Consider the following 27787-nt stretch of genomic DNA (forward strand, 5'->3'; position numbering starts at 1 on the left):
ATTGGTAGTTGTGGGGCAGGACTGGTTCATTTCAATAGACTTTTAGGTGTTCCCTTTATCCACCTTCCTCTTACAGAAGTGACACGCCCTGTGCAAACAATACATGAGAAAGCCAATAATCACCAACATTTCTTCAAGTTGAGGGTTGTCCCAGAAGATTCAGTCCATGTTGAGTAGGTTATTAAAGGAGAATTCACCACTCTTCACATGGTTCAAGCTGATACAATCCTGCGAGATGATCCCTAGTTCCTCTCTAGCTAAAGATCTTTTACACGCGAAGCCACGGTGGGTGCCTCTCTATTGCAGCTTCACGTGGTAAGCTGAATGCTCCCAGTCTGAGAAACAAACGCCATTTGATTGGAAACTGGGAATACTTCAAGTCCATGTTCGGGCTAAGGCCAAGACTCTTCCCATGAGCCTTTATAAAATCTCAGCCAAAATGTTTCATTAGGATTTGTGCTGATCTAAACCACCGTATAATCTTAGTTGTTATGTGGCATTTTGTAAGAATGTTTTCACTGTGTTAATTATTCTGCTCACCCGGAGGGAACTAAATGTTGAAAATGGCAACTTATTTACAGATGGGGTATATTAGTTCAGATGAAGTCAGCAGTCTCTGGCAAGATTGTCCTGGAGACCATATGATTAAACTTCGCTGTGAGCATCCTAAAGGAGATATTAATAGAGTTTTTATAAAGAAATTATTCATAATCTCACTTACTAGTGGGGGGATGCATTGGGGCTGTGAAGGAAACAGTGTTTGCTGATGGTCAAGAATGATCCATCCATGGAGAATAATTACGGCTCTGTGTGCTTTCCCATTGGTGAGAGCAGCAGTGCACTGTGATGACAGACATGTTGGATAAGCAATGGCAGGAGCATGAGGCGGGACATTTGGAGGAATGAGGTCATGTGGTGGAACCTCCTGGAGTAGGATTCGTCCAACCAGGACTGGCAATGCTGTCACCTGGTATCCATTGCAAGATGGCTGTCAGATGGTTTGAAACCTCTTACACTGGGACCCCTGGTGGCCTATTTGGGATTTACAGTCTTGAAAATGATACCGAGCCTAAATTGGCTTGAAGCATTTAGTCTATTGATCTCTAACGTAAGAAGCCAGCCATTCAAAGTAAAAGGCAATGATTGCTGATGGAAAATTTGCTTGAATGGACTCTGTATTATGGTTAGAAGGAGACTAACACACACAGAAAATGGTGGAGGAGCTCGGGATCAGGCAGCATCCACAGAGGGGAATAAACAGTTGATGTTTAGCTGAGACCCTTCATCAGAACTAGAGTTATAGAGTGGTACAGCACAGCAACAGGCCATTTGGCCCATCTGGTCCGTGCTGGCCTGATTTTCTGCCTTGTCACATCTATCTGCACTCGCATCCACGTACCTATCCAAGCTTAAATATTACAATTGAACTCATGTCTACCACTTCCACTGGTAGCTTGTTTGGGTTGGCACAACATTGTGGGCTGAAGGGCCTGTACTGTGCTATAATGCTGTATGGTCACACCCACACTCCCTGAGTGAAGAGGTTTTCCCTCTGATTCTCTTGACTATTTCACCAATCACCGGAAATGTATGACCTCTAGTTCTAGATTCACCTGACCCGTGTAGGATGCAGTAGTTCAGGGTTTGTAGGACTGGTTAAATTTACAGACACAGGCTGGGCCAGTAGTTTTCATTTGATCAGTAAGTCTACCCTTGTGCACAACATACCATACTCTGCCTCTCTTTGCTAGAAACTCCAGTCATAAAACATACAAATCTACATTGCATTATAAACCCTTCAGCCCACAACATTGTGCCAACCATGTAACCTACTCTAGCAACTGCCTAGAAAAACCCTCCTCTATTTTTTTAAGCTCCACGTACCCATCTAAGAGTCCCTACTGTATCCGCCTCCACCACCTTCACTGGCAGTGCATTCCACACACCCACCCCTCTCTGTGTGAAAAACTTGCCTCTGACATCCCCCCCGTAACTGCTTCCAAGCACCTTAAAAAATGCCCCCTCGTGTTAGCCATTTCAGTCCTGGGAAAAGACCTCTGATCAATGCCTCTCCTCATCTTGTTCAGCTCTATCAGGTCACCTCTCATCCTCCGTCACTCCAAAGAGAAAAGGCCAAGTTCACTCAACCTATTCTCATAAGGTATGCTCTCGAATCCAGGCAACATCCTTGTAAGTCTCTCTGCACCCTCTCTATAGTATCCACATCCTTCGTGTAGTGAGGTGACCATGCAACACAGATGACTGCCTCACTCTCACCAGCCCCTTTCATCCATGGTGATGAATACAGAATATGCTGGATTCCAGTGTCTGTAGAACCGAATGTCACCAGAGATATTTTATTCCACTTCTTTCTCCTTCAGTCATAAGACTGGTGTTAAAGGCTACTTCCATTTGGAAAGTGATGCCCCCACGCACTGAACTGGTAACATCTAGTAAGTATTATCAAGCACACTTGCTCCCTTTCTCCGAGCAGCATTTGAACACTTTCCCTCCGGTCTTTCGTGAGATTCAGAGACAACCGTTTGACTTGGATGTATCAGCCTTTTGAGTTTTTTTTGAGGGGTTAAAGGCACAGCAGAAAATACTTGCAACACTTCTGTCCGAGCATGAGATCTGCAGTTTGTCTTTCAAGCTCGAGACTAGGAGACAGGGAATTGCATACCACAATTAGCGCTGGGCACTTTTACAGAACATAAACTTCAATACAATGTATTTCTATATTGCATTGTTGACGTATTGTAGATCGGGCCCTTGTTGATATTTGGGGCATTTATTCATTATCAAACTGTTCAAAGATCAGTTTTATTTGTCACAATTACATCGAAATGGTGGAATTTGTCATTTGCGTCAACAGTGAGGGTGTGTTGGGGGGGCAGCCCGCAGACGTCGTCATGCATTGGTGCCAACATAACTCACTCACAATGTAATGAGCTGCGTGTCTTTGGAGTTTGGGCAGAATCCAGGGCACCTGGTGTCAACCCATGTGGCCATGGGGAGATCGTGCAAACTCCTTACAGACAGCAGTGGGTTGCTGGTGCTGTATGCTACCATGCCACCCATGCAATTTATGCAATTTTATCATTGTACTGTACCTGCCTTTCAGTACTGGAGCTTCTTCCTGTGTGTTCTACGTGTACCTTCTGAGGCCATTTGCTTCTAAGCTACTCTCACTACAAGAAAATAGGACCGTTACTAGAAGCAGGAGTAGGGAATTTGGCCCCTTGTGCCTGCCCCACCATTCTTCAAGATCAGAGCTGACCTTTTAGCTCAGTGATACTTTCCTGCGCTGACTTTAAATTCCTGACTCACTTGATCTTTAACAAACACAGCGAATGACCCTCTATAATACTCTTAAGAGCAAGAAGTTTCTTCTGATTTTGATCCAAAAGGACCATACCCTGTTTTAAGATTACAGTCTAGAAGGCACTGAGCTGTCAACTCTATCAAGGTCATGGCTCAGGGGTGCTAATGATCAGGTTAGGGTTTAGGGAGAGAACTAGAGGACAGGTTGGAATCTAAGCCTCAATTCTGCGTTTGAAGGGTAGTGATGTGGATGTTGTCAGATTTCAGGTTGGATTAGGATGGTGGGGGTTTGAGCAAGACTGGAGTCTGAGGCCAAGTGTTCAGGGTGCTGTCATTGGTGAGTCTGGAGCTCGAGGAATGGAGTGTGGGTCGTCATTAGTAATATCGAAGACTGAAGCCCTTTGGTTGTTTGGAGATCCTGAAGGAAAGCGTCCCGGATCTCTGCAAGCCCACTAGGGATGTTGAAGGACAAATTGGTGGTAGAGGACTAGTCACGGGGCTTCCTGTGAAATATTGTTGTAAGTGTGCATGAAAATGGTGGTTGGACAATGATGTCATCGCTGCAAAGATTTAAATCACTCAAGATTTAACAGCAAATTAATGATAGCCGGATGTTTTAGCTCACATAGTATTTAGATATCCGAGAGACCATCAATTTGCGCCTTGGAAAGTTTCCAGGGTGCAGGCCTGGGCAGGGTTGTATGGGAGACCAGCAGTTGCCCATGCTGCAAGTCTCCCCTCTCCACGCCACCGATGTTGTCCGAGGGAAGGGCAAGGGCTGATACAGCTTGTCGGTGTCGTCGCAGAGCAATGTGTGGTTAAGTGCCTTGCTCAAGGACACAAACACGCTGCCTTAGCTGAGGCTCGAACTAGCGACCTTCAGATCACTAGACCAACACCTTGGCCATGCGCCAACAGTATCTTTTACAGTAATTTGAGGGCATGGATGGTGGTGACTCCTCAATATGCAGGTCATGCTCTCTTCTATTACTATCAGGAAGGAGGTACAGGAGCCTTAGGCCACACACCACCAGGTTCAGCAACACTTATTGTCCTTCAGTCAACAGGCTTCTAATCCAGCGAGGGTAACTTCATTCTCCACAACACTCACTGATCATTGAACACAACCTATGAACTCACATTCAAGGACTCTACGGCTCATGTTCTCAGTATTATTTATTTGTTGTTATTATTATTGCTTTTCTTTATGAATTTGCACAGTTTGTCAGACTTTGAGTCATTTTTCATTGATTCTATTCTATTACTTTGGTCCACAGTGAATGCCTGCAAGAAAATGAATCTCAGGGCAGTATTTGGTGACATGTACATCCTTCAATCATTATGTGCCGTGTTGTATGACATGGCCAGTCATAGTCATTCCATAACCATGATTGTTCTTGGCAAATCTATCTGCAGAAGTGGCTTTCCATATACATACTTTGATGATAAATTTACTTTCAACTTTGAAAGGCAGTGGGAATAGCATCATACAGCACAGGACTGGTCTTGCAACTAGTCCACGCTGATTAAAACACTCATCTAAACTTGTCCCCTGTAGATCTGGACTGAACAATAACATTTGAAAGGGAATTGCAAATTTATAAATAGAAAATTACAAGGTCACTAAGGAAACAGAATGCCAGGCTGTAGACAGGAAACAGAATGGGAATAATTAGACAATACCTTCAAACTGTTGGCACGTAAGATGGCCTTCTTTTGTACTGTTCGGTTCTATAATTAGCTCTTCTTTCTTCTTAAAGCCTGAACTTAGGAGGAAGAACAAGGAAAGGTGAAAAGAAAGCAAGACTTCTTGTCTCACTATTCGGAGTGTTATTCCTGGCTTACTAGACTATATGAATTGATGATTACCAGCTTTCTCCTCTGTGGACTTCATCAGCACTGAACCTACCATTCCTGTGAGTAATCTCATCTGGAGTCACAGTCATCGAATACCGCACCACAGTAACAGGCCATTCAGCCCAAATAATCCATGCCAGCCTAGTCTTCTGCCTAATCCAATCTACTTGCACTTGGAACATGTCCCTCCATACCTCCCTCATCCACGTGCCTATCCAAACATAAATGTTACAATTGAACCTGTGTCTACTGGCAACTCAATCCGCACTTGCATCACCCTCTGAGTGAAGAACTTCTCCCTCAGGTTCCCTTTAAATATTTCACCTTTCACCATAAAAATATGACCTCTAGTTCCCATCTCACTCAATCCGGTGGGGAAAAAGCCTGCAAGAAAATACCCTATCTATACTCCTCATAATGTTGTAACCCTCCATAAGATATCTCCTCATTTTCCTACACTCCAGGGAACGAAGTCCTAACCTGTTCAACCTTTCCCTATAACTCAGATCCTCAAGAAATGCAAACATGCTGGTAAATTTTCTCCGCATTCTTTCAAGCTTTTTGCCATCTTTCCTGTGAGTAATTGAGCAGAAATGTGCACAAAATTCTAAATTCTTCCCCACCAATGTCTTGTGCAGCGTCAACGTAACCAACTGACTCAGGAACTCAATACCCATGGGCCAAAAGTTTTCTTTACGGCCCTATCTACCTGGGATGCCACTTTCACGGAATTATAGATCTCTTTGCCCAGGTCCATTCGTTTCACAGCACACCTCAGTGTCCTACTAGTCACCGTGTAAGTCTTACCCTGGTTTACCCTCCCAAAGTGCAATATCTTACTCTTGCCTTTATTAAATTCTATCTGCCATTTTCAGCCCATTTTCCCAGTATGCTGGTCTGAACTACTTTTGAAAGGATGATTTAATTTATTGAAACGGTTACAGTAAACTCTCCTGGGGCAATGGATGTAGTTTCAAAAATGTACAGGGCACGAGGCTCCTATGCAGTCGAGTTCAAGTTTAATTGTCATTCAACCACCCATGAAAAGAGCCAAACGAGACAGCGTTACTTGGGTACCATGGTACAAATCAGAGTACTAACAGTCATACACAGCACAAGTCACATATAGCTTATTTAAGATATCAGTCGCACAAAAGAATAGTCAAGCCCCTGAGTCTATGAATAGTCAGCAGTCTGCAGTTGAACACAATACAGTTTGTCTTCTGCCAGATGAACACTGGGGGGCACCACTGACTCCAGCCAGCTTGGATGCCATGGCACACCACCTCCAGTGGAGCACTCTGACTCCAACACCTCTCTCCCGTGCGGCTGTCGAAAGGTGACACCGAGGCTTGAGGCCTTGTTCTTGTTACTCATCTGCAATTTGGCCTGTGTTTAGTGGCCTGACAGAATTCTGTACTACTTGCTCAAGTGAATTCAAAGTGCAACTTATGACAGGCCAATTAGCAAGATTTTGGTGAAATCACTCTGGAGCATTTGCAAGTCCTGAACACTGCATCTACTAAGGCAAAAGTGCAGTTGATGGGAAATGTAGGATTGCCGCAGAGGTTCAGATTACAAGGTTAGATACTGTACCAGCAGACAGCAAAGGGCACTAACATAAGGATGCGGCAGCATAGAAGGGCAGTACAGTACAAAATAGTTAGTATAAGTAGATAGTGGTTCAATTTTCGCTGCTCTCTGTAAGAAGTTTGTACATTCTCCCCATGACTGTGCTGATATCCTACAGTGCTCTGGTGTCCCCCCCCCCCCCCACATTGCAAGGACATGAGGGTTAGGGTTAAAACATTGCAGGCATGCTATGTTAGTGCCAGAAGTGTGGTGACAGTTGTGGGCTGCCCCCAGCTCACTCTTGGACTATTGATGCAAGTGCCACATTTCACTGCACGGCACGTGTTTGTACTCCAGACGTTGCCGACAGATTTTCCCCTTTGTACAGTGAGTGATAATTGGGCTATCATCCTTTCTCACCACTAGGCCCAAATTGATAACTGCTCCTGGGACCAGAGGGTCCTGTTTAGCAGCTGGTTACCCTCCATCACTGACTACAGTGTGCTGTCCTGGTAACGAGCCACAAATCCAGCCCTGTAGACGTGCAATGGGACAGGCTCTTCATGCCGAGGGTTGACGTTATGGTGAGAGGTTGTTGCTTTCCAACCTGGAAAAGAGAGACGACAGAGCTTTGTATGATTTGCGTAAATTATAAGTGATCATTACTATGTGGAGGCTCACTTCACACCCTGTTGTGTATTTAATAGTTCAGGAATATTGTAAATATATTTGATTAAGCGTTCTTACTTTACATAATGCTTTGCAAGTTATCTGTAAAAGTACGTAAATGGCACACGTCATTACGCCACCATGTTATACTTGTGTGCCTCACTTCAGTAAAAATGAACTAAGACTCACATTCCCAGTTCAGCAGCTTTAGTTTTGTTTTGGAGTTACCAAACGTAACAGTGGGGACAAGGTATTTTTAAAATGAATACAAGACGGCTACCAACCCATTGAACCGCAGTGAGACATTCTAGTTAAAAAGAAAAGCACAGTGAGAAATGGTAGAGTTTTTTAAAAAAAAAAGCGCAGAACTTTCTTTTCCCCTTTGAGGAGTACATCTTCTTCATAAAAGAAAATTTTTTAAAAAGGTAGGAAAACAGAAGAATTCATGGGTTCATTAATAGAGAGTACTGAGTGATAATAATCATTTTTAAAAAAGAGTAGAAATGCCTGGCTACATCAGAACAATTGCAACATTCCATTGCATAAAAGATGACCAGAATATACACGTGGAACAAACTGAGTAGAATTTTAAAGCAAATGAAATGGCCAATGAGAAATGAGTACCATTTTTGTTGGGTTTAAAGGCATGAAGTTTGCTTTGAAGTTTAACTGTTCCAACCAAATAAGCCGAATTGAGTTTTGCTGATATTGTGAAAGTAATGCAGGTATATTTAGAACCGACACCATTGTTGGTTGCCGAACACTTTAGGTTTCATAAGCAGAATCAATAGTTAAAGAAGACCATTTCAGCGTATGTGGCTGAATTTAAGAGATTATCTGAACATTTTCAGTTCAATGATGGGCTTAACAATGCACCACGACATGGATTATTTTGTTAACCTTACAACGAAACATTCAAAAATGGCTCTTAACTGAAGCTCAACTCGCATTTTAAAGAGCAGTTGAAATAGCTGTATCAATGGAAACAGCGGTCAGAGATGCAAATGAGTTGTAGTCAGGAATGAAAGTGATTATGAACAAAACTGCAACATCTAAACAGAAACCAGCCTGGCCAAACAAATTCTCTTACTGATGTGGCAGGGAGTCTGTAGGACATGCACAGATAGCATGTCGGGCAGCCAAAAATAAATGGACTGCACAGGGAGGAACAAATGATAAAAAGTCAAGCTGCAGTTTCAAAAATAGCACAAATCTTACTGCCTTTAGTGAAAAATTGATAATGATGAAAGTGACACAGGACAGGATACCCTTGAGATTTACAAGTGAAAACTAACAATAGACAAACGATATTGGCTACACTAGAAGAGAACAGCAAATTAATTAAAATGAAATTGGACTCTGGCTTTGCTGTTTCAGACATTCCACAAAATGAGTTTGAACAGTGTTTCAAAGATAATAAACTGCAGCCTACAGATGTACAACTAAGAACTTGTACTGGAGAAAAGATAGCTCATGTGGGAATGGCATTCATTCTCTCTTCTCTTCGGCTGTTCATTGATTTCAATGTTGACTGAGGCCTGGGCAAGGTTGTATGGAAGACTGGCAGTTGCCAATGCTGCAAGTCTCCCCTCTCCACGCCACCGATGTTGTCCAAGGGAAGGGCATTAGGACCCATACAGCTTGGCACCAGTGTTGTCGCAGAGCAATGTGTGGTCAAGTGCCTTGCTCAATGACACAACACTCTGCCTCAGCTAAGGCTCAAACTAGCGACCTTCAGATCACTAGACTGACGCCTTAACCACCTGGCCATGCGCCAACACATTCATTACAGTGAAATACAATATGTTGTAAAAATAGAAGGGCCGGCATTATGGAGCTGATATTGGCTGAGACAACTACAACTTGATTTAATTAGTATTTATTTATTAGTATTAGTATTTATTAGTATTGATTTAATTGAATGTAATTAGTTTTGCTACAACAAGTGTATGGGACATTGGAAAAAAGTTGAATTTCCCCATGGGGATGAATAAAGTATCTATCTATCTATCTATCTATCTATCTATCTATCTGATTGGGGACCTATCCCCCATTTGCAAACCACATTCCCTGAAACAGAGTCAACTGAATGTAAATGAAGAAAACTACTCGATAATGCCACAGTAGTGTTCAAGGATAGCGTTAGAAAACTCAAAGCTTATCAAGGGTGAAATTGTGCTAAATGAAAATGCCACACCCAAGTTTTTCTTGGAGACCAAAGTGTTTCTCACTATAAGATCTCACAAAGCACTTTATCACTATAATAGGCTTATTTGTGGAGTGGCATCTGTACCTGCACTCTGGAAAATCACTCAACATCATAAGTATTGAGTTGACCAGAAATGTGAGAGGTTTTGCAATTTCACATTCCAAAAGGCAGATGGGTTAGTAAGTGGAATCCTTGCTATGTTGACTACCTCCCCTCCCACTACAACCCTTGGACTGTGATGGTTGTTGAGGCAAGTAATGTATTTCACTGCATGTTTCATGTGTACATGTGACAAATAAATCTGTAAGCTCTTTAATCCTTATTTCAGTATATTTGATGGAAGATGTTTGTTGACAAGCTTGGTATGTGCACGTGTGGGTTGGTGTGTTCACTCGCATTAAATGTCTCCTTTTACCACGCTGACCAATTCTCCCTGTCCGAATTTGTAGTTGGTGCATACGTGCTGTAAAGTTACATCACTGACTGCGGTCCAAATTTCCTTTTCATCAGCCCCAAATTCCTCAGCTGTTTTCTTTATATGCCTCTGGCAACCTTTCCCGAGCTACACTGCAAATGGAAACAAGTCTCACACACATTGATGGCTAATCCATGGATACTCACATCATCCAACATGTTGCTCTGAACGACTTCCTCTGCACTTCTTCAAAAGAATTTAAAGCAAAAAATGTGAGCCCTCAAAGTCAGATGACGAACATTCCTCTTCAAACAATATTTGATTCTATCTCCTTAGTGTAGGAACAATTGAAGATTCTGTGTTTGAAAGCTGTGTGGGTTTAGTTGGTTAAGCTCCAAAGATTCCCCACAACTTGGCATTCGCTCCTTTTGCTAGTCTGCTGCCATCCCCAGAGAGTAAATAACAGGGGAAAAAGTTAACTCTCTTTATGGTAAGGCTACCTGTAACGATTCTTCAGATGTGGATTCTCAGCAGAATCCAAAAATGTCCTTCAGAATTCTAAACTGCAATTCAGACTAAACTGTTAAAAGGAAAAATCCTATATGCAAAACCTCAGCTAGTTTTAGGATTCTTTGAACGCACACTGTGTGGAGGTCTGAGGTAATAGGAGCATTGGGAAATAGAAGCAGGGGTAGAATGTTTAGCCTTTGGACTTGCTCTATCCCTCGGTAAAATTATGGCTGATCCATTGGGTCACTGTCCATGTTGTTGTTGAGCAATCTGTACAAGTACGTGCCACTCTTGTTGTGGAGACGGGGAGTATCACAACACTCGCCATTTGCACAGATGTTGCCCGATGTGCTGAGTGTTTCTAAGCATTTTCTTGGTTGAAATACTTGAGTTACCAGCTTGCCACTGGGAAGAAAGTTGGTTGTTTCATCCCTTCTTACAGTTAAAATGTTAAAACAGGGACTGACTGGCTGAGGTTAGTTTTCACGGTTTTAACGTTTTCATGCGCCACCTGACTCAAGTCCACGTGTCCTCGTATGATTAGTATTCCCCACCTCCGCACCAGCACGTATACTCATACCTGCCTCACACATCTCGAAAATTAGCCTGTTTTGGAATATAACATTCCCATGTTTGTGGGACTGTTTCAAGATGCAAGTTAATTTCTCACATGTACATTGAAACTTACAGTGAAATGCATCATTTACATTAACAATCAACACAACCGAGGTTGTGCTAGGGGCTGCCTGCAAGTTATAGCCATAGAAAAGTACAGCACAGAAACAGACCCTTCGGCCTATCCAGTCTGTGCTGAGCCATTTAAACTGCCTACTCCCATCGACCTACACTGGGACCATAGCCCTCCATACCTCTACCAGCCATGTACCTATCCAAACTTCTCTTAAGCATTGAAATTGAGTTTGCATGCGCCACTTGTACACGCCTACTCTCACAACCCTCTGAGTGAAAAGGTTTCCCCTCGTGTTTCCCTTAAACTATTCACCTTTTACCCATAACCCGTGATGTCTAGTTGTAATCCCACCCAACCTCCATGAAAAAAGCCTGCTTGCAATTACCCTATCTATTGTCCTCATAAATACTCCCATCAAATCTCCTCTCAATCTTCTACATTCCAAGGAATAAAGTTGTAACCTATTCACTCTTTCCTTATAACTCAGGTCTTCCAGTCCCAGAGCATCCTTGTGAATTTTCTCTGTAGTTTTTCAACCTTTTTTACATCTTTCCTGTGGGTGGGTGACCAAACTGCATACAACACTTCAAATTAGGCCTTGTCAATGTCTTAGACAACTTAAACCTAACATCCCATCTCCTGTACTCAGTACTTTGATTTATGAAGGCCAAATGTGTCAAGAGCTTTCTTTATGACCCTATCCTGTGATGCCATTTTCAATTAATATTGGATCTGTATTCCCAGATACTTTTGTTCTACTGCACTCCTCAGTGCCCTAACATTCACTGAAGTACAAAGCCTCACACTTAAATCTGCATTAAGTTTCATCTGCCAATTCTCAGCACATTTTTTCAGCTGGTCCAGATCCTGCTACAAACCATGATGGTCTTCCTCACAATCTGGGTTTCATCCACCACTCTTCTGATCCAGTTAAACACCTTACTATCCAGATCATTGATATTGATGTCAAACAACAATGGATCCAGCTCTGAGCCCTGCAGCACTCCACTAGTCACAGGCTTCCAGTCAGAGAGGCAACCATCTACTACCACTCTCTGGCTTCTCCCACAAAGCTAATGTCTAATCCAATTTACTGTCACATCTTGAAGGCCAAGTAATTGAACCTTTTTGACCAACCTTCCATGCAGGACCTTGTCAAATGCCTTGGTAAAGTCCATGTAGACAACATCCACTGCCTTGCCTTCATCAACTTTCCTGGTAACATCCTTGAAAAGCTCTATAAGATTGGTTAGACGCAACCTACCACACATGAAGCCATGCCTATCCAAGTACTCACATACCCGGTCCCTTAGAATACTTTCCAATAACTTTCCCACTACTGACGTCAGGCTCAATGGCACTAACAAAACATGCCCACGATGCCTGATAGAACAACATGCAGCAAAGCAACAACAGCAAGCAAGCCCCGTTCCTCCCTCCCACCCGGTCCTCTAACCCCAGGACATCCTCCAGTGGACCAGATGCAGGCCTGCAGACATCGGCTCTCGACCTCCCCAGAGGACTCTCAGAGATGTGCAGTGTCATACTTAACATTTAGGTATGTGAGTGCAACGATGAAGAAAGCACAGCAGCGTCTCTACTTCCTCAGGAGTTTGCGAAGATTCGGCGTGACATCTAAAACTTCAACAAACTTCTGTAGATGTATAGTGGACAGTATATTGACTGGCTGCGTCACAACCTGATATGGCAACACCAATGCCCTTGAATGGAAAATCCACAATGGAAAAGTAGTTGATACGGCCAGTCCATCACCTTCAAGGACTCTTAATCTCATGTTCTTGATACTTATTTATATTTGCTTTTGCACAGTTTGTTGTCTTCTGCACTCTCGTTGAACACCCTAGTTGGGCTGTTTTTCATTGAGTCTGTTCTATAGGTTTGTCACTATTCTATAGAGTTGTTGAGTATGCCCACAAGAAAATGAATCTCAGGGTTGTATATGGCGACATATATGTACTTTGATAATAAAATTTACTTTGAATCTTGAAGTTTTGAACTTTAATGTGGCACAACTGGCCTCTTCCTGTTCAGGGAATTCTTTCCTGGATTTTATTTTATTCTCCCATGTTTCATGAAACTCTGATTCCAAATAGTCTTGACAGCAGGAAAATCCTGGAATCAATCCAAGCTAGGTGGAGTTGGATGCTCACAAAGCCAATCTCCCACCTACCCAATCCACAGCCTTCTGGCTGAAGTATCCCGATCAGCTATTGTTTTCCTTCATGTGACCCTACCAACCAGTGAGCTTCTGCGGTTAACAATTCCTCATTAAGCTTTTGATTGAGATTTTCCACTTGAATCCAGCGCAGAGGAAACATTTATCATGTCCAGATTGTCCCTTGCACATTAGGTTCCTGGTTGTTGAGTTTTCATGAATGAAAATAAAAATCCTGAAAATAAAACTCAACAGGTCAGGCAGCATCTGTGGAGAGAGGAACGGAGTTAATGTTTCAGGTTTGGGATCCTTCATCAGAACTGAGAAAGGAAGAAACACATTAGTTTAAGTAGCGGAGGAAAAGGGTAAACAAAGGGAATGTCTCTGGATGACTTAGTGAGGTACAGAAGATCAGTTAAATTCTCATAAAATCCCATCTGATGCTCTCCTGTCCCTTAGAAGACAACTTTGTGCATTTGTCATATGTCACCAGTGTCCTTACCTGTAACTACACTTCAGTGTTGCCTAGCAACCATTGCAGCATAACATCACCAGCTCTGATTTGTGAAGAAAGCCCTTGTCTACTATCAGGCCAACTAAGAGTGGACAATGAACGAGGCTGCCCTAATCTCTTCCATTAATGTGGTTGGTCAGTTACTCCCTAAGCAATGTGGAACAAGCAAGCAAACAGACCACCCCTTCCTTCACTGACCCCATAAGTAAGACCACTGCTTGTCAGTGAAGGAAATTATTAAAGTTCACTTCACAAAGCACCAGTTAAAATTCTTGGAATGTCATCTAATAAAAATAGAATTTAACTCCTTCAGCCAGTCATTTTCCTGTCACTGGTTGAAACAGTTATCTTTGGATTTCTTCATAGGCAAGCTTTCTGGTCTCTGTTGTCAGACAAAATTTTAAATTGCAAAATCCCAGAGTCAATTCTGAAACCTCATGTAATTAAAATTGGATGTGTTGAGTCAGTGTAAATCTGTACCTCTGTTTACAAAGCTCAACTACTCTTAATTCTCTAAATGTTGCAACACCCTGCTAAATGAAACGATTACAGCAGTTGCACATTTTTACTCTTCATTGCCAAAGAAATGCATTCCTTCCGTTTCAACCCAAATGCTTCTTGCTGCTCGCAGACAGGATGGTGAAGAAAGCATTTAGCATGGGGTCAGAGCATCCGGTTTAGGAGCAGGAATGTTATGTTGCAGTTATAGAAGTTGTTGGTGAGAGCACGCTTTGGGTATTGTGTACACTTTTGGTCTCTCTGCCATCGGAAAGGTATTGTCAAGCTGGCAAGGGTGAAGAGGATGCTACCTGGCCTAGAGGGGCTGAGTTATGGGATTAGGACGTCCACACTGTGGACCAGCTAGGATAAGGTTAGGGTTTTCAATGCCATGTTCCTCTGGCTCTATTTACCTCTTTCTTACTTTCTCTGATAATTTCCTTTCTACAAATGACTTCATCAGCTCTCCAGTCCAGGACCACATCTCACCTTCACTAAGCCCTTGTGCTGATCGCCTGTGTTCGACGAGGGCCGGCAGTTTCTCCTGGCATGTTGGAAGGGTGATCTCATCGGGCAAAAGAGCACTCATTTTTCCATCTTCCTGCAGGAGTAGCCACTGTGACAACAAACTCAGAGCCTCCCACAGTCGACAGGCTGATCCCTTCCTGCCCACGTGATCCAGGCTGGCAAATGGTTTGGGCGGGGGAGGAGGGAGGGTAGTAACCAGGCTGTTACTAATTTGCTGAACAGCACAGCTTCGCCTTTGCAAAGAATCAGTTGTTCTAACAAGCTGAATCATTTCAAATAAGCTTAATGGAGCTGGATGAAACTGAAGTTAGTTTACACACCTATAAAAGGATTAGATTGCATTAGTGAAGATCCTGAGACAGATTCATTTCATGGCGCCCTTAGGAGCCCAACTAATCCTGGGTGCATTGTCAATTGCCCCAAGATGTCTGCGCCTCACATTGCAGCAGCTGTGAGTAACATTTACTATGGAGTCCTCTGGACACTTTCCACTGCTTCCATACTACCAGAAAGTAAGTATAAGCCAAAGAGAATGGTTGTATCGCTGGGCTGGGAAAATGCTTCATTGCCAAGCTTGGGGTAGTGAATGGAGCTATTCTACACCACTTCCCTCTGAGCAATCAGAGGAACTGCAGCGAGATGTGGACCTTTATTAAAACCAGCCTCCCATCCATCGATTCTGCTTACACCTCCTCAGTAAACCAGCCAACATATTCAAACACCCCAACCCACCCCAGATATTCCTTCTCTTATCAGGCAGAAGATACAAAAGCCTGAAAGCTTGTACCACCAGGCTCAAGAGCAGCTTCTACCCCATCATTATCAGACCCTGGAATGGGGCTCTTGAACCCTGTGGATTATTTTCCTCACCATCTACCTCAGCATGATCTTGCCCTTTATTGTTTACCTGCACTGTGCTTTCTCTCTAACTCTTACACTTTATTCAACATTTACCTCGTTCTACCCCAATACACTGTGCAATGGTTTGATCTGTACGAGTAGGCAAGACATTCTTTTCACTAAATGTGACCATAATACGACAAAACCAGGTAGGGAAATCCGAGGGGCAGGTTTATCTACCAGTCTACGAGCCTGGGCTGAGGACATTAACTGTTCAGGCCATGTGGATGGAACCGGCCTCTTATGGTTAGTGAGGTCCCTGCCAGTACTTTGGACTTGCAAACCTTCCCTCCTCCTAGCCAAGAGCAGCATTTGGCCAATGGAAAGCAGCCAGTGAATTTCCACAGAACCACCCAAAGATGGGTAGATGGTAGGTTAAGTGGCAACTGTAAATTGTCCCCGGGGGAATTAGGGGGCACTTGAAGAGGATTGGTGTAAGGGGGTGTTTTCTGGTCCTGATAAAGGACCCAAGTTCACAATGTATAACTCTGACCAATCAACAGGAGACCCTGCCTTTTAGCCGTCCAGGCTCAGTTCCATCCAACTAGCCTGCAGAGCTAAATGCAGTACATCCCAAACTGCGTACACCTTTCACAAAGCCAGTTCCTATTGCTAACACTCCACCTCATAAGGTATTTCCAGAAGCACTAAACCCATATACGCTCCATCTGGCTAATTACAGACCGAGCCGGAACTTACAGTACATCCTCATCGTAAATCTTCTGGAAGTGGGAACTTTCTTGCTTCGATGCTGAGTTTTGTACTGATTGGATTGAAGATTGCAGTCATTTCTGTAAGGTGGCCCTTGGCAAGTTCTCCAGTGGAATGTGATATTTAACGCAAGGATTATGACACAACCAAATGAAAGCAGATACCGAAGTATTTTGGCACACGGCCCATGTGGTTATTTTATTGATGCCTAATTTTAATTTAGGAGGATCTTTAAATGGAAGCTGGTAGTGATTCATTTCAAAGTATGTGGTGAGTGAGCTTTGTGTTACAATTGAGGGTCCGTCCTTTCCATTTATCTGTGTGCCACTGGTTTCTTTTTCATTCCCCACATGTTCACTACAGAAGCTGGCTACAACCTGACTTCTGGCACCTTGCCTCAAAGCCCTGGCATGATACACACCATGCCTGTCTAATGACCAGCTGGCTGGAGCTAGAAGGCACCAGGCAGAGGATATCACAACTCCTCACTCCACCCTGTACGTTGCCACCAATACACAACTGCTGAATCGAAAGGACATTGCACGCGAGACGTCACCACCCCCCACTGATATGCATCTGTCAAGGGTCAGAGACTGGATATCACAAATACAAGTACAAAGTAATTTTATGTTCAAAGTATGTATACCATATACAACCTCAAGATTCATCTTCTAGCAAGCACCAGCAAAGCAAAGAAACACAATAGAAACCCACAGCAAAACACGCAACAAAGGCCGGCTAATATCCGATGTCCCAAAGGGGACAAGTTGTGCAAATATTAAAAAGTAAGCAAATAATACATAGAATATGAACCAGAGAGCCTCACGGTCACATTTGACTATAAAAGAGCTGAACGAGGCTCATGGACCGAGGTTTCTAATCCTTGATCCAATGCCCTGGTTGACATTGTTCCTCATTAGAGCCTTAACTGCTACAGGGATCAAGATCAAGCTCAGCTGTGAAGGCACAACACTTGTGTTTTGTGTTGTTCTACTGAATGTTGCATTAATGGACGGTGATCATTAATAATCATTAGTACAGTGCAGTTAACTTCATTTGGCAAGATGACCTGTTTGCTGTGGGAATGCTGGCTGAATTGTCTGTCTACGTAATTTGAAGCTTCTGAAAACTAAAGTAAGAATAGACAGTTCTGGAAATATGTAATAGAGCATCTGCAAAGAGAGAAACAAAGGGTATATTCTGGGTTGGTCAACCTTCATCAGAGAAGTTAGAAGTGTCGCGTGATTTAAGTTGTAGAGGAGGGATAGGGACGGGGAAAAGAAAGGGGAACATCTGTGATTCAGTAGAGATCAAGAGAGACACGAATAACTATGATGCCTGCTGAGAGAGGCTGAGAAATTGGTTAATTATTGGCACATGTACCAAGAATCAATGAAAAGTTTGTCTTGCAAACTGTTCATACAGATCAAGTCATTAAACAGTGCATTGATGAGAGTGGAATGATTAATCCAGATGTAGTGATTAGATCTACAGGGATCAGCTTGTGATAAATCGCCACACTGTGGTCCCTCTCTATTTCAATCTCCTGTTCCTTTTAGTTTCCATCTATTGCTTAATATGCATCGGGAATCAGTTGAATTGTCACGTCTATATCAAAACATCGAAACGTACATTGTTTGCATCAAAGATGTGCTGGGGGCATCCTGTAAGTGTCACCACATTTCTGGTGCCAACGTAGCATGCCCACAACTCTCTAGCCCTAACCTTTATGCCTTTGAAATGTGACAAGAAACCAGAGCACCTGGAGGAAACCCACGTGGTCACAGCGAGGATGCACAGACGGGAACTGAACCCAGATCACTGGTGCTATAAAGTGTTACACTAACCGCTACAGTACTGTGCCAGCCCAAAGTTACTGTGTTCTCTCCTTAATTGAGTTAATTATGATCATCGTGAAGACTTGATAACTTCAGCTGATTTGCCTAGAAGAGGTAAAAATACTCAGAGGTTGAGAAAAGAGGAGAGAGAAAAAATGTTATACTTTAGTAGGTACAAAGCACAATAGATGCTGGGAATATTCAGCAAGTCAGGCAGCATCTGAACAGAGAGGAACAGACTGATGATTCTTTATCAGTACCTCCAGTTCTAGCCCAAACTAAAATAGCTGGTTGTTGAGTTCACTGTTATTCCTGAAGGTCATAACACAGCTGATTGGAAGATGAGGTTCTGCTCCCCACGCTTGTGATTGGACCTCACTGAGTGATCAACAGGGGTAAGAGCCAAGAGGGCACGTAGGATGGAGATCAAAGTGATCTCCAGCTGGAAGTTTGGGCCACCCTTGCCCTGCAAACAACCAGCCAGCAATCAACGATTGGATTTCAATTCCCCCACCGCTGCCTGGACCATACTGAGGAAACCCACAGAAACAACATATCAACCCCAATCGGACAGGTTGTGCTAACTGCTATGCTATCGTGCTGCCCTAAGACTCAAGACTTATACTGGATACTGGTTTTCTTGTGATGGAATTGTGCTGTTAAGAAAAGAAAGAGTTTGGACCGAGATTGGGACAGAAATTGGCGGTAGAAACCGTGGAACTTTCAAGCTCTGTATGATTGAAGGACAGCAACGGAGGGAGACGAGTGAAACAAAGATTGTTCCAAGCCTCTCATAAAGAGATAGGCAAAGTTCAGGCCCATTGTTAGTTCACTAATCGATGAGCAGCTGTAACCAGTTTGAAATTGCTTCAGAAGCACGAACGTTGGCAACATGTCCTTTGAGTTCACGAGCCATGAGGTAATGTTGCAGCTCTACAAAATCCTGGTTAGATCACTCTTGGAGTATCGTGCTCAGTTCTGGTCGCCTCATTCTCAGAAGGATGTGGAAGCTTTAGGAGCGGGTGCAGAGGAGATTTACCAGAACACTGCCTGAACAAGAGAACATGTCTTATGAGGATAAGTTAAGCAAGCTAGGGCTTCTCTCTTTGGAGTGAAGGAAGATGAGAGGTGACTTGATAGAGGTGTACAAGATAAGAGGCATAGATAGAGAGGATGGGCAAAAACTTCACAAAGCAAGTAAAAAGGGGCATAATTTTCAGCAACACACACAAAATGCTTGAGGAATTCAGCAAGCCAGATGAAAGGTCTTGGCCTGAAATGTCAACTGTTTACTCTTTTCCATAGATGCTGCCTGGCCTGCTGAGCTCCTCCAGTGTTTTGTGTGTGTTGCTTTGGATTTCCAGCATCTTCAGGTTTTCTCGTGTTTAGCATAATTTTAAGACAACTGGAGGAAGGTATATAGGGGATGTCAAAGGTAAATGTGTGGAACTCCCTGCCAGGGGCAATGGTAGAGGCAGATACTTCTCAATGAGGAACTCTTATATAAAATAAAAATGGAGTGTTATGTAGGAGAGGAGGGTTAGGTTGATCTTACAGTAGGTTAAAACGTTGGCACTAGAGCGCTACACTGCGCTATAATGTACTATTTCTACTTTCTAAACTTTTCCCTCTTTACCATTAATTCTAATTCCCCCAAAGGCTAATCGAATATGGCTCCTGAATACTGGAGGAGCCACAGCATGAACCAGCAATAGTTACATAGACCCTTACCTACGGTGAAGCGTTCTCATCCACATACAGGGAGGCCTGACCCATCTGGGATCGTCCCACCTCTGTACCCTTGTTAGATTTGATTGAAGCCTTGAGAGAGACAGAGGAGAGAGGGAGCCTCACCCATCTCTAGATTTGCTTGTAAAGATTTCCATGGACCACACATTGATTTGCACTTCCCTGCTGACGTTTCTTTACAATTGTACATTCCCTTCTTCAACCACATTTTAGAGGGCGCATTGTCTGGTAGATATGTAGTCTCCTGGTTGAAGCTCATCCCTCTGCCTTGCATGCAGGTGATCATCTACCAAAGTCATGCAAGACTGCTGGGGTATGGCCCAGGTCTGGTCCAGGTGCACCATCATTGGACTTGTCTCAATGACACAATGACCTTGGTCAGAATCTTGTAACATCCCTGTAGCAGTGAGGAGGCTTTCTATTGGCTTGCCTTGAGCCAGTCAGCTTTGATGATGGTAATAACTCCTGTCCTCATGGATGAGGTGCTGCTGACTGGTTACATAACATTATATTCTGCACAGACCCACCCTCAATGCCCTGCAAAAGGAGGAGACAGCGATGGAATGCTGAGTCATCTAACAGAGTGCTTCATCACCAGATCTTTCAAGCAACCAAGACCTTGTTTGACTGGATGAGGGGGTCCCTCCCTGTCAGATCCTTCCTCATACAGTCCGGAAGCATGTTACCCTCAAGGTGGCTGAGGTGTTGCTGAAACAGTCGGCCATTTCCTTTTTTAATGTGAGCCTGCCAGGGCGGTCTGGAAGGGAATGTTGCAACCTTTGCCGAGGTGAATCCTGAACATGTGCCTGTGCTCTCCAGCCTGTTCCTGGAGAAACACTGAGATAAATAACAAATGCCACTGGGAGGATATCAGTCCAGCAGTGGATGACTCCTGGTTGCATTAAACCCACTGGTCTCCCAGTGAACAAACAAATGGGGCAGACTTGTACAAGCCAATTCAAAAAGGACGTAACCCAGGAAGCAACTGAGACACAAAGTGCGGGTGTGGAATCTTTGTGGTCATGTTCCTGCAGAGCTATTTGAAGGAAATGAAGGTTTAAACCTCACTAGGCCAGCACAATTGTCAGAACCAAAATCAGAGTCAGATTTAATATCACCAACATAAGTCATGAGGTTTGTTAACTTTGAGGTGGCAGTACAATGCAATACATGCTAAAGAAATGTAGAGGAATATACTTTAAGTATATATATAAATTGAAATAAGTGGTGCAAAAAAAGTAGAAATAAAAAGTGGTGAGGTTGTGCTCTTCAATGTCCTTTTGGAAATCTGATGACAGAGGGGAAGAAGCTGTTCCTGAATTGCTGAGTGTGTGCCTTCAGGCTTCTGTCCCTCCTACCTGATGGTAACAGTGAGAAGAGGGCATGTCCTGGGTGATGGGGCTCCTTAATGATGGACACCGCCTTCCTAAGGCACTGCTCCTTGATGATGTCTTGGATACTACAGAGGCTAGAGCCCATGATGGAGCTGTCTGATTTTACAAGTTTGATCTTGTGCATTAGCACCACCCCCCCCCCCCCCCCACCCACCCCCCACCCCCCGATCCCAGACAGTCAGAATGCTCTCCGCGGCACATTTGTAGAAGTTTTTGAATATTTTAGTTGACAAACCAAATCTCCTCAAACTCCTAATGAAATATAGCCGCTGTCTTGCCTCCTTTATAGCTGCATCATAATGGTGTAGTGGTTAGCAAAATACTTTACAGACTTGCTGTAACGTCGGGGGTTCAATTTCCTCCACTGTCTGTAAGGAGTTTGTATTGTTCTCCCCGTGGCCTCATGGGTTTTCTCCCGAATTCCAAAGCCAAATGGTTAGGGTTAGTGAGCTGTGGCCATGCTATGTTGGTACCTATAGTGTGGTGATACTTGTGGGCTGCCCCCAGCACAATCTTAATCTTAATCTGGCAATGAAGAATTTAAATTTATTTAACTAAATGAAACTGGAAAGTTATAATCAGTAAGGATGATCATTAAGATCATTGTTAGAAATCTAATCTGGTTCATTAATGTATTTTTTCTCTAGACAAACCTTTAGCTGCTTATGACACCAAACCAATAAATGTACTTACCCATCACGTAGGAGGAAGTTATGAGTCAAGGGGGGATGGGGAATAAATGCTGGTCCCTGTTGTCTATTCCTGTGAACAAATACAGAGTATATTCCCAAACTGAACATTAGCCTTTGAAACTGCCCAGAAATATTTGAAAGTAATCCAAAAATATGGTTCAGTTTAAATCAGTGATGCTAACTCTGGGCTTGTGAAATGAGGAAAGTGGGAAGTCATCTAGCATTTGCATAGCGGGACAGAACCTTTTCCACAGAGTCAATGGTTCATGTGCCTACCATCCTCTTGATGGAAACACTTGTGAAGCAGTGGGACCAACAGATTGATCCTGTGGGGGGTCAAACCTTCCATTGTCCTGGCTGCCAGACCTGCTGGAGATGTAGTGCCTTGGCTGGGCCGGAATTTTCTTTGGTGTAGAATAAACTCTGATTAAGGTTGATCATAGGTGAAGTTATTTGACTCCCCACGTAAATCATCTCAACAAATAAAAAGTCAGCACAAAGGTTGAACACTAGTTGCTCAATAATTGCTCAGCCACCATTTCACAGCTCACTACAACCCAGTAGTGCCTGCAGTGCCGTGCTGAGTGACTGCACCCCGGCCTGCTATTTCCAGCCTTGTTTGTCAGCCAGGTCCTCATTCCATTCCCAGTTCATACCGTGTAAACTCATTTCACCAAAGGAACCATTGACTTACTGCACTTGGCCTCAGTGGCTGTGTTCCAAAGAGCGAAGCAAGAGTTGGCAGTCCAGCAATCCTGCGACAGAACACGATTGTACGGGCAACATTGGGTCTGGAAGCCATGCTGTACACTAAGGCCCACTGTTGAGAGCTCAGTGCTGGGGTCAGCAATCTTCCAAGGTTGTTCGGGGGTTTCCAGAGATTGAAACTTGAGCTCCTGTTAGGAGCCAAGGGGAAAAAAATCCAAACAAACATACAAAAGTTTGTTCTGAAACCCGGCAGCATAACGTAGTTTCATTCAGTACAGTGCACTCTCCTTTGCAGAGTGAATAGTAACGATGGCAGTTTCTGTGTTGTTTTACGTTACAGCAGAGTGATTTCTGTGTTCATCTCACATGGGACAATCCTAAGATGCAAGAGCAGGGGTTGGGAACTGAGCCCTTTGCGACTACTCTGTGATTCAGCTCTGCACTCAGTGGACTCAACTGCTCGAGCCATGCTGTTGTGACCCACCGACTGAAAATATCCTCGTCTCCGATGGTTTAAAACAATCAGCACTCCTCTTTTTTTTCCTTGACATTATTTTGATATGTTGCAGGCAAATTTAGACTAAATTCTCTAAGGAGTAGTAATCTTTTGGGCTCTTGTGGAATAACTAGGTTTTTGCACTGCAGAACTGGATCAGGGCCCCCTTATAATAAATCCTTTACTTACCTTATGTTAACTTCCGAACTCCTCTACATGCTGCACCAAGGACCCTCTGCTCCCAATACAACCCAGATGTCATGGTTCTAGCTGGAGAAGTTCCCATCCCCTGAGTCCTTGAGACCTTTCTTTCTACCTAAAAGCTGCACAGAGCTCCTGACAGAACTCCCCAATGATTCCTCTAATCATCCCAGCCTCCACCATAATCCCTCCCTCATGTGCCTCCGAGTCTCGATCCCAGGCTCTACTAGCGACCGGGCCTCCAACCTCAGCCCACCCCCGTCACTGCAAAAGACCCGTTATCGCCCAGCAGCCCCACTCCTCCTCCCTACAACCTTCCAGGTCTTTGCTTCTCATTCCAACTGACTCCGATTCAGCCTCTCGAACCTGAGCCACCACCATTCGGTAACGTAGGGGTTAGTGTGAAACTATTGTAGCTTGGGCCTTTCCAGAGTTCGGAGTTCAATTCAATTTGTGGTGTGCGCCAGCGGCTCGTACGACCATCTACTACTTGTTCCCATAGCTTCACGTGACCCTGGTCGGTGGAGGGTGGAGGGTCGGGGCGGGGTGGGGGGGGGGGGGGTGGAGAGGCTAAGTAGCTGCTGCTCCTTGCTGTCTGTAAGGAGTCGGTACATCCTCCCAGTGGAATTTGTGGGTCTTCCCTAGGCCCTCCAGTTTACTCTCACGTTCCAAAGCCGTACTGGGTCGGTTAATTCGCCATTGTAAATTGTCCCATGATCAGGTTGGGGTTAATCGGGCTTGTGAGAGGTCGCTGGGGCGGTGTGCCTCAAAGGACTGATGTATCTTGAAATAAATTTCCATCATCTCCCATGTCACCTCTCCACCCGTTGACCAAAGGCCCCTTTAGTCTTGGCCCTTTCCCTAGGAAGAAAGAGAGAAGCATTAGCTTTACATTGAAACATAGAGTGAAACGCACTGTTTACATCAACAGCCAACAGGTTGGGGGTGTGTTGGAGGGCAGGCCTCAAGTAGTACCATGCTTCCGGTGCCAACATAGCATGCCCATAATGTACCAACCCCAACCTGTACACTGTGGAAGGAAACTGAAGCACAAGGAAGAACCCAGTGTGATCACGGGGAGAACGTACAAACTCATTACAGACAGCAGAGGGAATTGTACCCTGATCTTCTGATGTCAGGCACTGTAAAATGTGATGCTAACCACTATACTATCGTGCCACATGCAACCTGTCAAAGCGCACAGCGGCCCTCGATTGGTCTCGTAAACGCGATCCACATTTCCTCACCGACCGCGATGCCTGGAGTCCAGCCTGGGCCGTCATGGTTAAAAGGGGTAAATGTGTAGAATCCATTTGCAGTGAACAAGCCACACAGTCAGCGCCCTGAGAAATCCCCATTCTGGCAGTCCTGGGAACTTCTATTTCATTGCATTTTATTGAAACAAGTTTGTAAAAATAATGGCTAGGTAAAATATTGTGGGGGTAAGTCGGAGAGAATAATGATTTGCTGACAGGTCAGTAGATACGCTCATTACCAAGTGTAGTGCTGTGCGATACTTTTCATGTTCCATGTTGTCATCATGTTGGCCAGAATAGAGAAGAGGAGACAGAAAGGAGTTTTATCAGCTCATTTGTATTTGTTTATTGTTGCAGTATGAGCTGTGGAAATGTTTTCCCTACGTACCTGATCTGGCAGCACACCACGATGACCAGGTGTTATTGAAGTATGCTCTATTTTTTTTCAGATCTGCCGGCTGAACGTTGCCAGGAGCAGAGGTGTTGGTGTGCCTGGTAGGACTGGTCACATCGATGGATATCCCGAAGGCAGAGATGAGCCTCATCACCAACAGCATTCAAGCTTATATGCACATTGCTTGTAAGTACCCAACTCCCACACCTCCTCACTGCGTGAGATCATATCACTATCACCCACGCCCATCACTGTGAGACCATAAGATATAGGAGCAGAATTAGGCCATTCGGCCCGCCATTTCATCACGGCTGATCCATTCCCTTTCAGCCCCAGTCTCTTGCCTTCTCCCTGAAACCCTTCATGCTCTGACTAACCAGGAACCTATCAACCTCCAATGACTTGGTCTCCACGGCTGCCTGCAGCAACAGGTTGCACAGATTCACCACTGTCCGGCTGAAGAGATTCCTCCTCACCATTCTAAATTGACAACCCTCAATTCTGAGACTGGGTCCTCTGGCACCGTACTCCCCCACCATAGGAAGCATCCTCTCCACGTCCACTCTGGCGAGACCTTTCAACATTTGATTGGTTTCATTGAGATCACCCATCATTCTCCTCAGTTCAAATGAGTACATCAAACATTTCTCATATGATAGGCCTTTCAATCCCGGAATCATTTTCATGAATCTCCTTTGAACCTTCTCCAGTGTTAGCACATCCTTTCTTAGATAAGCTGCTCCTAAACAGGGGTGAGAAGAGGGTATCACCTGGATGGTGGGAATCCCTGATGATAGACAGCTTCTTCTTCTGAAGTCAATGCCTCAAGTCAATACTGTTGTTTGTTTACACCCCATATTCCATGCGGTAACGCTGATATATCAGTATATCCTGTTATTGAATCAATATAACCCGTTTCAATATCCTGTGTCCGGTTTCCAGCCCATGGATGTGAATGTCTGGGGAGGTGGGCACCTAGGAAAGTGTCAAGGACACAAGAAAATGAAAATGAAAACATGTCTATAAAAGGACGTTAACAGTCATGCACAGAGAGAGCATCACTCATAGACAGATACACAGGGTATATGCATATAGTATGTATACTTGTGTGCTCCCAGTGGGCTGTGTTATGGCAATATTCATTTCTGCACAGCTGGTGTTGGTCTCTGGGCAGGGCAGTGGGAGGTCAGAGTGCAATGTGTATTTTGCCGTCAAGCTAGGCCAAAGCGGGTAGTCAGGTTTCTTGTCAGATGCACAGGTACAGTGAGGTGCATTTGCAGTGAAGAGCCTGCTCTGTAGGCTTGGCGATTTAGATAACACACAGAACGAAAATGGCACGCAAACTCCACGAGAAAGACTGGCAGAGCAAGGCATCAGCGCAAAACAAAACAGAGACGATTCCACGTTTGTGCAAGAGGTGGCCCGTAGCGTTCCACTGGTGGGGTAGGATTAGGGTTGTGCAGGTCGGTTCAAGAACCGTAAGTGTGTGGCTGCTCCTGGACCGGGCAGTTTGGGGTTTCAGAATTCAGATTTCAGGTGATAGGAGTGAGAAGGAGGTATGACCTGGATGGTGGGGACCTTGATGATAAACGCCATCTTCTTCCTGTCAATGCCTCATGTAGACGTTTTCGGTGATGGGGAGGCGCTGCGTCCACTACTCTCTGAAGCTTCTTGCTAGATCATTAAGCTGATGGTCCGAGAACGCTGGGCAATCAGCTCTGCAGTCAAACCAAATCTACCCAGGCTGGAAAAAAATATCAAACAAGCAAACCTAGAAGAGTTTGTAGCTTCTGAATACCCCAGACTGCAATTCTGCCAGTAGCATAGTAGCGTGGTGTGAGGTCGGGGGTTCAATTCCTGCCATGTCTGTAAGGAGTTTGTATGTTTTCCTCATGACCGTGTGGATTTCCTCCATAGAACCATAGAACATTATGCATGGAAACAGGCCCTTCAGCCCTTCTTGGCTGTGCCGAATCATTTCTCTGCCTAGTCCCACTGACCTGCACCTGGACCATATCCCTCCATAAACCTCTCACCCATATACCTGTCCAAGTTTTTCTTAAATATTAAAAGTGAGCCCACATTTACCACTTCATCTGGCAGCTCATTTCCACACTCCCACCACTCTCTGTGTGAAGAAGCCCCCCCCCCATGTTCCCTTTAAACTTTTCCCCCTTCACCCTTAACCCATGACCTCTGGTTTTTTTCTCCCCTGGCCTCAGTGGAAAAAGCCTACTTGCATTCACTCTATCTATACCCATCATAATTTTATACACCTCTATCAAATCTCCCCTCATTCTTCTACATCCAGGGAATAAAGTCCTAACTTATTCAACCTTTCTCTCTAACTCAGTTTCTCAAGTCCTGGCAACATCCTTGTAAACCTTCTCTGCACTCTTTCAACCTTATTAATATCTTTCCTGTAATTCGGTGGCCAAAACTGCACACAGTACTCCAAATTCGGCCTCACCAATGCCTTATACAA

General features: G+C 44.2%; 1 protein-coding gene across 4 annotated transcripts in view; it reads left to right on the forward strand.

The window, feature by feature from the left end:
• The window catches only part of eva1ba (eva-1 homolog Ba (C. elegans)), a 112135-nt gene that overhangs the window by 70841 nt on the left and 13507 nt on the right, over nucleotides 1-27787 (forward strand). For 3 of the 4 annotated variants that reach the window (XM_073034401.1, XM_073034399.1, XM_073034400.1), the window contains exons 2-3: nucleotides 5085-5240; nucleotides 25358-25488. In XM_073034401.1, the coding sequence (XP_072890502.1) occupies nucleotides 25422-25488 (67 nt within the window). In that variant the 5' untranslated portion in view covers nucleotides 5085-5240; nucleotides 25358-25421. The remainder of the gene's footprint in view (nucleotides 1-5084; nucleotides 5241-25357; nucleotides 25489-27787) is intronic. The other variant, XM_073034402.1, reaches the window with a different exon arrangement.

This window comes from Hemitrygon akajei, chromosome 32, assembly GCF_048418815.1.
Source record: "Hemitrygon akajei chromosome 32, sHemAka1.3, whole genome shotgun sequence".
NCBI lineage: Eukaryota > Metazoa > Chordata > Chondrichthyes > Myliobatiformes > Dasyatidae > Hemitrygon > Hemitrygon akajei.